The 12,862-nt window shown below is 37.6% G+C and overlaps 1 protein-coding gene and 1 long non-coding RNA gene across 2 annotated transcripts; one reads left to right on the forward strand and one right to left on the reverse strand.

Annotated features, from left to right (window-relative positions):
* Positions 1–143: 143 nt before the first annotated feature.
* On the reverse strand, positions 144–4,113 carry LOC140225699 (uncharacterized). The gene is made up of 2 exons (XR_011900668.1): positions 2,744–4,113; positions 144–310 (listed from the first exon to the last, which is right to left on the reverse strand). It is a non-coding gene; the product is annotated as an uncharacterized lncRNA (long non-coding RNA).
* Positions 4,114–4,582: 469 nt separating this feature from the next.
* On the forward strand, positions 4,583–11,494 carry LOC109037715 (sulfhydryl oxidase 1). Its single transcript, XM_019052510.2, has 2 exons — positions 4,583–5,212; positions 7,287–11,494. Exons 1-2 carry the CDS (start codon positions 4,906–4,908, stop codon positions 8,900–8,902), a joined length of 1,923 nt encoding a protein of 640 aa, XP_018908055.2. The 5' UTR covers positions 4,583–4,905; the 3' UTR covers positions 8,903–11,494.
* The last annotated feature ends 1,368 nt before the right edge of the window (positions 11,495–12,862 follow it).

Below are 12,862 nucleotides of genomic sequence, written 5' to 3' on the forward strand. Positions count from 1 at the left end.
CTACTAGGTAGGCCTTGATCCCTGAAAATTTGAAAGCCTAAAGCATGATGGCTCCTGACACTAAATAGTATTTATAGGTCGCTGTAGGTTCCGAATCGGAACTTAAGCTAATAAAACAACATAAAAAAATAAGAAAAAAGAAGAAAAAAAGGTTAATTTTTATTTTAAACTAACAACAAGCAGCAGTGAAAGACATATTGATGACGGCGCAGAGATACAACTATTCGTACTTGATGGATGTCCGTGTTGTATCTGCAAAATTGAAGGCGCGATGGCACAAGGCGTGAACTCGCAATGCTCCGCTCTATCCCTTTGTTGCACGGAAAAAAAAAAAATTTCATTTTTTTAAAAAAAAATGTTATGGTTCAAATTTAATGATAAAGATAAGCACAAAAAACGCTTCAAAATTTTTTTTCATCCCTTCTGAAAAATTCTGTAGGGGTAGGAAAAGTGGTAGAACTGTCATACCACCGCACACTGACGTTCCAGGTTTGTCATTGTGCGGTGGTATAACTGTCATACCACTTTGCTGACCACATTGGATTTTAGTACATAGAGTACATTTGTATGTATGTATGATTTCAACTTTCTAATTTTAGTAATATCGATTATCACATATATCATTTTTGGGTCAGGTTTAGGAGGGGGGGGGGGGGGTTCCAGCGAGTGGAGAACGGCAGTCAAGATGAAAATAAATATAAATAAAAAAAAATCAAAATTGAAATTTCAAACATAAGCAAAATTTTTTTTAAATGAATATGAAAAAGGTCAAATCCAAAAACTTTGTGACTACACAGAATTAGGGTGGAAGGAATGGGGGAAAAGAAGAAAAAGAAAAAGGGGTGTATATTTGAAGTTCCAGGGGAAACTTATTTTTTTGTGGGAGGGGGGGGGGCAGGAAAAAAACTAAAGAATATTTGTGGTCAATAAAGAGTGCCATGTGAGGTATCATTTTCTGGGTCATTTTGGTAGTAAATTTAATGTATGAAGTCAGAACAGCCACCCCCCCCCCTCCACAGTCAAAGATACTGCCCCGAATTCAATATATCTGACTTTGAAAGGCAGGAGGGTGCATTTTGTAAATTTTTATGTGATTAGGCAAGTGAGATATCAATTCTTATGAAATTTTGGTCCAAAATTCCATATTAGGATTCAGAATTTCATATAAGAAGTCATAATAGCCCCCCGGTCAACGAAAAAGCCCCAAATCAAAGATGGCGACTAAATTTGAAAGGCAGAAGGGTGCATTTTTTTTAAAAATTTTACGTTATTGGGCAAGTGAGGTATCAATTCTGATGTAAATTTGGTCGTCGATTTCAAATGTGAAGTCATAAAAGCCCTCCAATCCACAACAGTGCCCCAAATCCAAGATGGCGGCCGAATTTGAAAGACAGCAAGGTGTATTTTTTAAATTTTTACTTGATCAGACACCTGAAATATCAATTCTGATGTACCTTTTTTCGTAAATTTTATATGTAGTCATAAATGCCTCCTGGTCGAAGAGGGTACCCTAAATCCAAGATGGCGGCCAAATCTAAAAGGCAGGAGGGTGCATTTTTTGAAATTATAAATGATTAGGCAAGTTAGGTATCAATTCCAATGTCACTTTGGTCACCCACATTATATATATAAAGTCATAACACCCCCACCAACCAATCCCCCCCCCCCGGTCAAAGAGGGTGTCCCAAAAGCCAAGATGGCGGTCAAATTTGAAAGGCAGGAGGGTGTATTTTTTAAATTCTTACGTGATCAGGCATCTGATATCAATATCAGATATCAATTCTGATAAGATTTTTGTTGTGAATTTCATATATGAAGTCATAAAGGCCTCCTTTTCAAAAGGGGGTACCCTAAATCCAAGATGGCTGCCAATTTTGAAAGGTAGGAGGGAGCATTTTTTGGATTTTATGTGATTAGACAAGTTAGATTTCAATTTTTATATCACTTTAGTCGCACATTTCAAGCATGCAGTCATAAAAAAACCCCGGTCAAAGAGGGTGCCCCAAATCCAAGATGGCGACTGAATTTGAGAGGTAGTAGCTTCACCCTTCACCCGAGAAATACGCTTAGGACAAGGAAATGTCGGTTCTCGAGTGACATTGGGATCAAACCTTGAAACGGGGAGAAAGATTTCCTCGAGAATGCACAGAAAATTGAGTTATCTACAAAATGCTGTGTGTGCGGTGGTATAACTGTCATACCACTTTATTTCAGCTCAGAAAATCGACCAAAATGAAAAATCAAGTAAAAACTGCAATGCACCTACTAAATTACGGCTAGTTAGATTAGAGAATCACATTTATCTAAAAAATAACACCTATTTTTCACACACGACTCGAAGAAAAACAATGCGGATCCGACATAACCTAAAATACCGGGTTTTCATGACATACAATACGCTGTAGCCATGTCATTTTGTAAAAATGAATGGTCATACCATTTAGCAATGATAACCAGAGGTATATTGGACCCAATGATTCAGTAGTTGAGTCCGCTCATCACATTGGCAGCGCTGTAAAAATTAAAAACCGAAGTGGTATGACATGTATACCACCGTGCAACAAAGGGCTATGCTATCGCTGTCAATGAGGTTTCGCTCCGATTTGAGAGAAAAATTAAAAAAAACGAGGTCCAATTACGTCTCTCTTATCTTTGGCTGTGTTGCTCACGTAGCCCTGGAGGCACCAACACAAATAACACAACAGAAACAAGCAAAATATGGAAATAGAGCAAGGGAAAGGACCTGCGTTGATGACGGCGCAGAGATACAACTATTCGTACTTGATGAATGTCCGTGCGGCATCTGCAAAATTGAAGGCGCGATGGCGCGAGGCGTGAACTCGCAATGCTCCGCTCTATGCTGTCGCTGTCAATGAGGTGTCGCTCCGATTTGAGAGAAAAATTGAAAAAACGAGGTCCGATTACGTCTCTCTTATCTTTGGCTATGTTGCTCACGTAGCCCTAGAGGCACCACTACAAATAACACAAACAGAAACAAGCAAAATATGGAAATAGAGCAAGGGAAAGGACCTGCGTTGATGACGGCGCAGAGATACAACTATTCGTACTAGATGAATATCCGTGCGGCATCTGCAAAATTGAAGGCGTGATGGCGCGAGGCTTGCACTCGTTAAGTTTCGTTCGCTATGCCAATATAGTGTCGCTCCGATTCGGGAAAACAGTTAGAAAATGAGGCCCTTCACCCGATTAAGTACGTTTCCCATATGGGTGTGTGTGTGCGTTTTTTTTTTTTTTTTTTTTTTTTTTTTTTTTTTTTTTTTTTAAAAAAACACTCAATTTTTTTCTTCCTACAAGTCGATTCCGTGTCCATCCCCGCCGTCTCCGACTTTCCCCGACCTAGGACAACCTAGAAATAACCTTGCACGGTTGGTCTGGAACACCCTGCACATCTAGGTACTCGAGTTAAATCCGTCTAAATGATGGGATTCCTTTTGATCTACTGCGAGCTGCCTAGGTACACAATGTTGCACAAGCTCATGTAGCTACTCAGCAGCATTGCCATATTCTCCCCAGATAAAACTTTCCTAAGCTCTTCAAGAAGAAGGGATCACGCTGGGTCGAAAGAAAAATTATTTATTTCATTGAAATTTTACTTATTAGTTCGCTTCGATTCAAAAACTTTTTCGATTAGATTTTTTCGCTAAATTTCAAATTTTTAAGGCAGAAAACTGGTATACTTGGGAGCAGCATTTCGCAAATCTGTCCAAAAATTACTTGCATTTTAGATTTGCTGTATGGTAGAGATCAGCACTGACGCGTAAAGGAAGAACGCTGTATGAGCCATCAGGCGATGCCAAATTTCCTTCGACAAATCACATTTTCTAGAAAAATTTGTGACGAATAATTCTCCTTCCATTTTTCAAAGGATTTCGCTCGTAAATTGATCTAAAAAGCCTGAAAATTACAAGGAAGAATATTTATAACTTTCTTCAATTATAAATTTTTTCTGAGCGTAAATTTGGCAACATTCGAATGTTCATAACGCGTTTTTCGGAAGCACGGTAGAGTAGCTTGGAAAGGTTCCGAACTCCACAACGATTTAAATTACAGTTTAATAATAAAGATTATATTGAAAGATTGATACATACCTACTTTTTGGGAAAAATTTAAAGAAATTTAAGTTATTTCAGAGTGAATCCAGCGTAGGAGTAGGGGGATGGGGGGGGGGGGGGGGGGCTGCTTTCAAATACATACGTCAGAACTAGACTGACTTGCTGAGGAAGAACGCGGAATGAACATTCGGATGTTACCAAATTTCCTCCCAGAAAAAAATTATTTTTGAAGAAATGTTATGAATAATTTTCCTTGCAATTTTCAGACTTTTTAGATCAAATTGAGGACGAACTCGTCTGAAAGATCGGAAGAGAGATATTCACAAATTGTTATCAAAATCCGCGGTTTGTCGAAGGAAATTTGGCAACACCTGAAGGTTCATACGGCGTTCTTCCTTATAGCGCGGCAGTAGAGGTCATGCGCAGAGCATTTATTTTATTGTGAAACCGGCAACACCGCGGCGGGGAGTGGGTCACATGCGAGGAACAAGTGGGATAGGAATTTTCATAAACACTGATAACAGCTGCTGTGAAACGGTAAACACAGAAGCTCTTTGATTTGTCACCGTGAATTTTCTCCTCTCATCTCAGTGTGCGTGTTCACAACTCCTGAGCTCTAAGCCGATCCGAATTAGGTGCTCCTTTTGTTCTCCAATTTAGACTCGCAACAGGGATAATGGTTGCGTGCTGATAAGCCCAATTACCCGGGTCTGCCGTGCGAGACTTTCCCGTCACTTCACTTGTCACTCGTTGTCAGTCGTGCTCGAATCTCTGCTCGCGTGAACACCCCATTCATCGATTTCCATGTGTTTTGCGTGAATCCGTACTCACGATGGACCCAAAAATCGTGAGTTTTTTGTGTTATGTTCAAGCCAGCATCCTGTCTCTCTTCCTGTGCATCGGCCTCTCGGACCAGAGGGCCGTCTCTCTGAACCACAAGAAATTGTTCCATGATTTGATCAGCGGTCAAGGATTGTACAGCTCGGAGGATAAGGTTCTCATCCTGAATGCCACCAACTTCAACAGCTCTGTTATCATGAACCCGAACCAGGCATTAGTCGTCGAGTTCTACAACGCCTGGTGCGGACATTGTATCCGTTATGCCCCGACGTGGAAGAACTTTGCTCGCAACATACACAGTTAGTATTTGAATGATATTTATTTTTCTTCCATTATTAGTGCAGTGAAAGAACAGTACTTATTTCTGGTTTCGGTACGCGAGAATAAGGGTGTTTTGAAGTTAACATGCTTGTAACACTATTTTAGAGGTTATGTCTTTCGAAGCAGATATCTAACGACATTCCCATTTTACTTCAAGAGGATTTGAAGCCATTGCGAGTGAGTGCTGTGCAATTTTTGACAATTTCAAGAATGGCCTTGCAAGCCTCTCATTCCTGATTAGTTTAGTAAATTTAGGATTGATCCCTCGGTAGTAGAGGGATTTCTATCTATTAGGTAATTATCCCCCTAACACTGAGGTAAGTATTTGCAGGAAGCATCATTTGATTACCCTTGACTGTATTGTAATTTTGGAATTCTGTAATTGCTGAATAATCACTATACTTTTAACATATTCAACGAAACCGGACCATGCTTTAATGATCTAGAGATGTTCCATTTACCTACATTTTTCTAGTTGAGTTCTCACTCATTCTTCTAATCCGATGTGCAAGCGAAATTGAACTTTTCACAATTTCATTGAGACTCTATCTCTAAAGCTTAAGAACATTTCAACCACATCATCTCATAAGAGATCTAAGTGTCATTCCATCTTGCCCATTTTAGATAACTGCTTTTCTGTAAAAATGTCATCATTCTTTTCAGATGGTCTGGTAGTTGTTGCCTATTTTCCTGATTTTTACATTTATTTTGTTTTCCAGCAATGTTATTTTATAATGCACTTACTTTTACTCTGATCTATGAAAGTATGAGAAAGGCGGAAGATTATTTTGATTTTAAGGTACTATCTGTTTATGCCTCCTCATCAGGTACAATTTTGAGTCTCAGTGTAAAGTGAGGGAAAGCAAGAGAGAGGAACCTAAAGCAACTTGCTTCTTAGATTTCAAAACTATTATTACCATGGGGAAGAGTGAACGTATAAGAAGAGAAATTTGGAGAATTTAATTTGAGTGGTCTGTCTGCATCGAAAGAACATTCTTTTATTTCATGCGCCATGATCATTGCCAGTATTTTTGCTCTTGTATATTTCAGTTTATACCTGCTAAGTACAAAAAACTCTGCAGATGAGGATGTCACCAAAAAACTTGACCTTAAAACTTAAACTTTAAATTCTGACCATTGTGTGCTAAATAAGACCAGTTTTCAGTTCAAGCATTAGAAATAGGTCCATGCATTATGTATGCGAGGCTTCATCTTAAAAGCATCTTTCAAATCTAAAAATCTGACCAACTGCTGAATAATGGTCAGTTTAATTGGATGGCTCTGAGCTATTCTGCTGTGCTAAGGAAAAACGCCATATGAACATTCAAGAGTTGTCTAATTTCTCCCGATGAAACGGTTACTTTTGAGAAAAGTTACAAATATTTTTCCTTGAAATTTTCAGGAACTTTAGATAAAATTACAAACAAAATTATCTGAAAAGTTGAGGAAAAAATATTTGTAAGTTTACCAAGGGATTTGGGTTTTATCAAAGGAAATTTGGCATCGCCTATAGGTTCATACAGCGTTTTTCCTCAGCACGACAGTATTGGAGTAATCGTGGATTATATACAGAACCTCTCCAGTTTTCTTTTCAGTCTGTGGACACAAATGAGTTATTTTTCATAAATTTAAATGAATCTAGAATATTTCAACTTAATTTTCCTCTATCCTAGCCAGGTAACAATAACTTTTTTTTGCTTTCTAATCGGTGGCTGTTTATTTTTGAATGATGATTTCAAGGAAATGACCAGGCCTATTACACTCCTTGCACATCAGCACCGATGTTCTAGACTACCTCTATTGTGCTACAACTGTAGCAGGGAAAGAAACAGAAGGAGAAAAATCAGACCCTAATTTTAATGAACTCTCTTAATTTACTGGACAGTTTGAATTTGGAAAATATAAACTTTTTTTCAAAACTCTAATAGATCGCTTAAAAAGGGGAAGAGACCTCTAGCACCCCCCCTCCCCAACAAAAAAAACTGCTCAAATTTTTAGGGCCCTTTAACTACCTTTGGTAATTACTAATTCTATCCATCTGCTCATTTTCAGACTGGAAAGATGTCGTCACCGTAGGTGCGGTCGACTGCTCTGCAGAAATCAATGGTCAGTTATGTCGAGATTATGAGGTGATGGCCTATCCAACCTTGCGCTACTTCCCTCCCAACTCTCCGTTTGGATTCTATGGAGATGACATGAAACGAATGTTCAACATCAACGATCTGCGACACACGACAATAGAAGCCATGGAGAAATCTGTCTCCGACAACAGAAGTGGCGCATCCTGGCCAGATGTTAAAGCAACAGAAAATCTGACAGAAGCTCTAGCAGAGCTCCCTTCAGAGGTTGAATTCATCGCTATTATGTTTGACAAGCTCAAATCATTCGTTGGTGCCGAACTCATCCTGGACTTCCACAAGGTACAAAAACTCAAAATTTTCAGTGTATTAGAGACTGACAGTGATTCTGTTAAGTTATATGATGTCAAGGAATTTCCCAGTTTATATGTGAAACAGTCAGGGTCTTCAAAATTGACTCAGTTGCCCGTTAGAAATACAACGAGGGAAGATTTTTATGATGCTATGAAGGATTTCCTTGGTAAGAACGGAATTTCAGTCCCCAAAATATCACCTAGCAATGCAGCACCTGAAGTTCTAAATCCTCAACAGATATTCGACATCATTAGCCAAGAGCAAACCCTATCTGATGACAAAGTATATCAGCTGGACTTGGAGATGGCTCTCAGACATGTGCTTTTCCATGAGCTGCGTATGCGTAAAGAATTTGCCGGCGAAAGTCTACATGCATTGAAGCATGTCATTAGAGTGATAGCCCGTTACTTCCCTGTAGACCCTACTGGCAAAGCATTGCTCCAACAGTTCAGTAATGATGTCTGGAACCACCCAGGATCAATGACTATCGATCAGTACAACAAATATGTTGAGCCCTTTGAAAAAGAAACATCCAAGTATCTGCTCAGCCCTGGTGGTTATATGAATTGTGCGAAGAGCTCTACAAAGCCACCGTGCTCGCTGTGGCTCCTATTTCACACGTTGACTGTCCAAGCTGACGCCAAGCATGAAGATTACAATGACTCTGACCCCTTAGACGTTTTGCGGAGTATGGCTGGTTATGTGAAAAATTTCTTTGGCTGTACGGAATGTGCTCATCACTTTTTAGGCATGGCAGCTACAATGCCTTCAGAGGTGGTATCTTTTAATAAAAGCATTCTGTGGCTGTGGAATGCTCATAATAAAGTGAACGCTCGTCTTAGTAATGACTCAGTTGGTGGTCGTTTGAAAATACAATTTCCATCTGCCATAAACTGTCCAAAGTGTAGGAACGGAAATGAGTGGAATGAGGAGGAAGTTTTAGATCATTTAAAAAGTGTTTACACAAAAATCAGCTACCATCCACTTCCAAAAGTCGAAACTACGGAAAGCCCATCACACAGAATGAATGATGCCGTCTCAAATGATGAGATCGGCTACCGAGAAGAGGTTCTTATCTCGTCCTCTGTAAACATTAACTTTTTTGACATAGGTTTTTGTATTGGCCTGTATGCCTTTTCAGCAACTGTGCTGTTGTTTATCTGTATTAAATTTTTAGTCAAACGGGGTAACAGGAAGAAGTTCAACCCTTTTCTGGAGGCTTTTGGGCGAGGGTGATGCCTGGTTTTTGTTATCGTTTTTCTACTTTTTTATTTTTTTGTTTGTTAGTTCCTGATTTGTAAACTGAAGTGTTAGACCAAAGAAACGAATTTAAGTTTATAGCTTCAAGTTAATCTGTATGTAAATTAACCTCTATTGAGTGATTTTTCTTTCTTTTAAGGATTTTATCTCTGTTTATGTCACCATCAAAAGTGTTTGAAAAGGGAGTTCAATTTACCTAATTTTTTTCTTCTTTTGACTTGTAAAAACAACTTCCTACCAAATTCAAAGACATTCCTTTTATTGGTTGATCGCAGACAAAGAGTTTGAATTTTTCATAAGGGACAAAATTTATAAGTTGGAATATTTTTGTTCTATTCATAATGCTGACAAAAGATTTGTATCATTTTCACCTCACTTTCTTTAATTGAAACAATTAAGGAATTTTTTGAGGAAAGTGATTATGAGGCACAATTCTGCTACGGTTATGCAATTTTTCACAGCACTTTCAGCAAATGTAATTCATTCACAATATACTTTTTTCCAAACAATAGTGAGGAAAAATTCAAATTATTTTAAAAGGAAAATGTGTGGCAAAGCCTTTAGATAGGTCTCTGCTTTGCACAATCTTATTAGCATTTAAGGCCCCTTACACCCTTTTATCAAATAAGTCCTCAATTCTAGGCGTATTCTTCTTCCGGAAGTGTGACCAAAATGGTTACCTTAGTTAATATCATGACCACCAGAAACTTGTTGTTTTGGAGGAATGTCCTTTTTTTTGGTGAGGAATTTTTTGAAATTTTCGAGTCCGAATCAATTTTCTTTTGCATTGCTTTATACCAGATTCTCCCTGTAATGAAATATAAATGGAAGAGATATCAGAAAGTCAGCATTTTTTTTCAATTAAGCAGAGATTTTGTAGATTCTGTGAACGTTTTGGTTTTTTTCTTTATTTTTTTGTTTTACAGCGATATAGAAATGACAAAGATTACTAAGGACTCCAGATACCGCACGCCGTATACTTGCCGTAGGAAAGAAGCGGCCCCCCAGTCGCCTGCAGCGCCAGGGTAGGCAACCTGTGTAGCGGTATGCCATACTTTAGCCCACTTGTAATGGAAGTGCATGGGAAATTGCACTTTGCACTTCGAATGTGCAGATTATGAACGGCAAATTGCGAAAATTGTTCATTTTAGTCACTAGTCATGGTAAATGGACTCAGAAAATTGAGCAGAGATATTTGCATTAATTTTTATTTTTTTTTTCATTCTTTTTTTCGGTTTTTTCGGCATTTTTTAACGATTTAATTCATAAGAAAATTTAATACTGTGAATCTTCAATCAAACTTAGCACAGCACGGCGAAGCCGGTCAAACACACGGCAAGCAGTATATTCGTTAGCTCGAAGTATGGCATACCGCTAAACAGGTTGCCTACCCTGGAGCTGCAGGGGACTGGGGGGCCGCTTTTTATTTCAATGCGGTATCTGGAGTCCTTAGTAATCTTTGAGAAATGATGACTTATCAAACAACTAAGCCACTAATGGTGACATTTGTTTCAAGATTCTATAGCTTTTGTTTTTAACAGAGAAAGTCTCACAAAACACAGCATTCCTTAATCTGAAGCCACACACTCATGTCATTGCTTTCTTCAAAACATGAAAGCGTAAATCTTTCTCTATGATATTGAACAATACCTTTCTTTTCTTTTTTTCTCCCGAAACTATTATTTTATGTACTAATTATTCATATTAGCTTGATGAGCGCTTATGAGGCTGTGATTCTTTGAATGTGGTATTAATGAGTAATAATGTTTCCAATATTCTTCCTTTAATTTTGGTTTCAAAACTATTTGCATGGTTTGTGCAACCTTGAGAAGTCCTTGATTTTGGAAAAAAATTTCAAGGCTTCAAAAGAGCTCGCATTTTTGAGAAGTTTTTGAAGAGTGCTCATATTATTAATTTTTTAATAATTGTTAGTGGTAAAGATTTGACTTTGAGAAATAACAAAGCTCTTGATGTTAAGTAAGTCGTTTGGAAAGACATTACTAAGAAAATTGTGATCTATTTTCAAAGATAACCAAATATTACTTACTTGGGCTCACAAGACGAGGCAAAAACTGTATGTTCAGGAATCAATTACAAAAGCTGTTTTGGAAAATGCTTGATTTTTTATTCTCAAGGCCGCACAAATCATGTTTAAGCTGTATTTGAATCTTTTTTATTTCTCGAAAATGAAGTCTATCCAGAACAGTTTCCTGACATCAAATGATCGAAGATTCAAGTTTCAGTTTACATCTTTGACTTCTTTGTTTTGATGAAGAACAGAATTTAGTTTTAAATTATTGATAGAGTAGAAAGTCTTGGAGTTTTCCAAAGTATTTTGTAAGGTAAAGGTTTTCTTCCTTTTTCATTGTTGGAGTATTCTTAAAATTGCACCAACGCTTATTTATTTATTTTCCTGCTTAAAAGGAGGTTAATATGCCCTAACACTTAATTTTTCTTTTTATCAAGTCAGTCTCTCTTGGATGTGTCATTTAAGATCGAATTTATCACACGGTATATCATGAAGAAGTTCTGTTCTCATGCAAGATGTATCGGAACTTGCTGTGGAGAAGAAGTAAAACTGACCATACTTTCTATCAGCAAAGGCAGTGAATAAAATAAATAAACGTGGTGATTATTTTTGTTCAAGTATGTCTATAATTCAGGTTCAGCAGCATAAGGGCCAAATCCATGATAACTTTCGTGTATAGTATTTTTCTGTAACAAACAAGATTTCTCTCTTGCACTTCTCAGTTACTTTTTTTATTATTATCGATTTAGAATGATAGAACAATATGAACTCAGGCAGTCAGGGAGAGAACAAGCTCTCTTTATTGACTGATAAGGGTAAGTTTACTTATGTTTTCAATAGGCTGCAGAAAAATAATTTTAATTTGTCAGTCAATGACTCCATGTAACACAAACAGCCTTATAACTCATTTTAAAACTGATTCTTACCCGTTGGATCCTCATATTTATTGCAGTGCAGCTCTCACTTGTAATGAACCCTTTCAAGAAAAATGACAGAAATTTAACAGATTTCAGAGAGGCCTTGTGCACCAATGAAGGTCCTTATAAACCTCCGTAATTGTTAGAAGAAAAGCGTTTTTACTGAAGAGTAGTGGGAGAGCTAAGATTGTGGGAGAGCAGAAATTAACGAAAATACTTGGAGGGCCGAAAAGATTGTATTATTGAATTTAGAAAATGAAAGAATTACAGAGTCACACTTTGAATTAAATACGCAAAAAAAGTAAAGGGCGTAACATGAGTACTCATGGGTCAGGGATGGAATGGACCTCGAGAAAAGGGCAGCTCAAGCTTTTATAGACTTGCTGACGTCACAGGTGGTGAGACAACAAGTCTACACGCTATTGGCTGGCTATAATCAGTGGAGCTATCAGTTGCAAGTTCAGTAATAAAAGTAATGGGTAATTTAAGGTGATGGCTGGGAGATAGGACTGAAAAAGACGAAAGTGTATGAAATCCAGCCATCCCTAATGATTGAAGTGAATATACATAGGAAAATTATAAGTTTAGGAAATGAACAAGTTACTGGTATTTCAATACCTGTGACAGTAATACTCTTGGCTTGATGACAAGCGCAAGACTTTCTCAGGAGAATGATTTATACCTCTAGTCTTTCGAACTAATTTTAAGCTGTATTTAAGTTCCCCCGTACATGTACCCGTTTTATACTAGTTTAATACATTAATCATTGTCTAGTTTAGTTTAAGACTACTCTTGTCAAAGTCGCCCAAATTATTGAAATAGTAACAGGAAATGAAAGAAACGAAAATTAATGGAATGAAAAAATTTGCGAGTGTCTAAAATTTGAATTAAGTCATAGCAATGAATGTTCAATAACTCTAGATAGAAATTGGAACTGTGTTTCCTATGAACTGAATACATGTTGATGTCACCAAGCTACTTAGTCACTTA

Source organism: Bemisia tabaci, chromosome 10, assembly GCF_918797505.1.
Source record: "Bemisia tabaci chromosome 10, PGI_BMITA_v3".
In the NCBI taxonomy this organism is placed as follows: Eukaryota; Metazoa; Arthropoda; class Insecta; order Hemiptera; family Aleyrodidae; genus Bemisia; species Bemisia tabaci.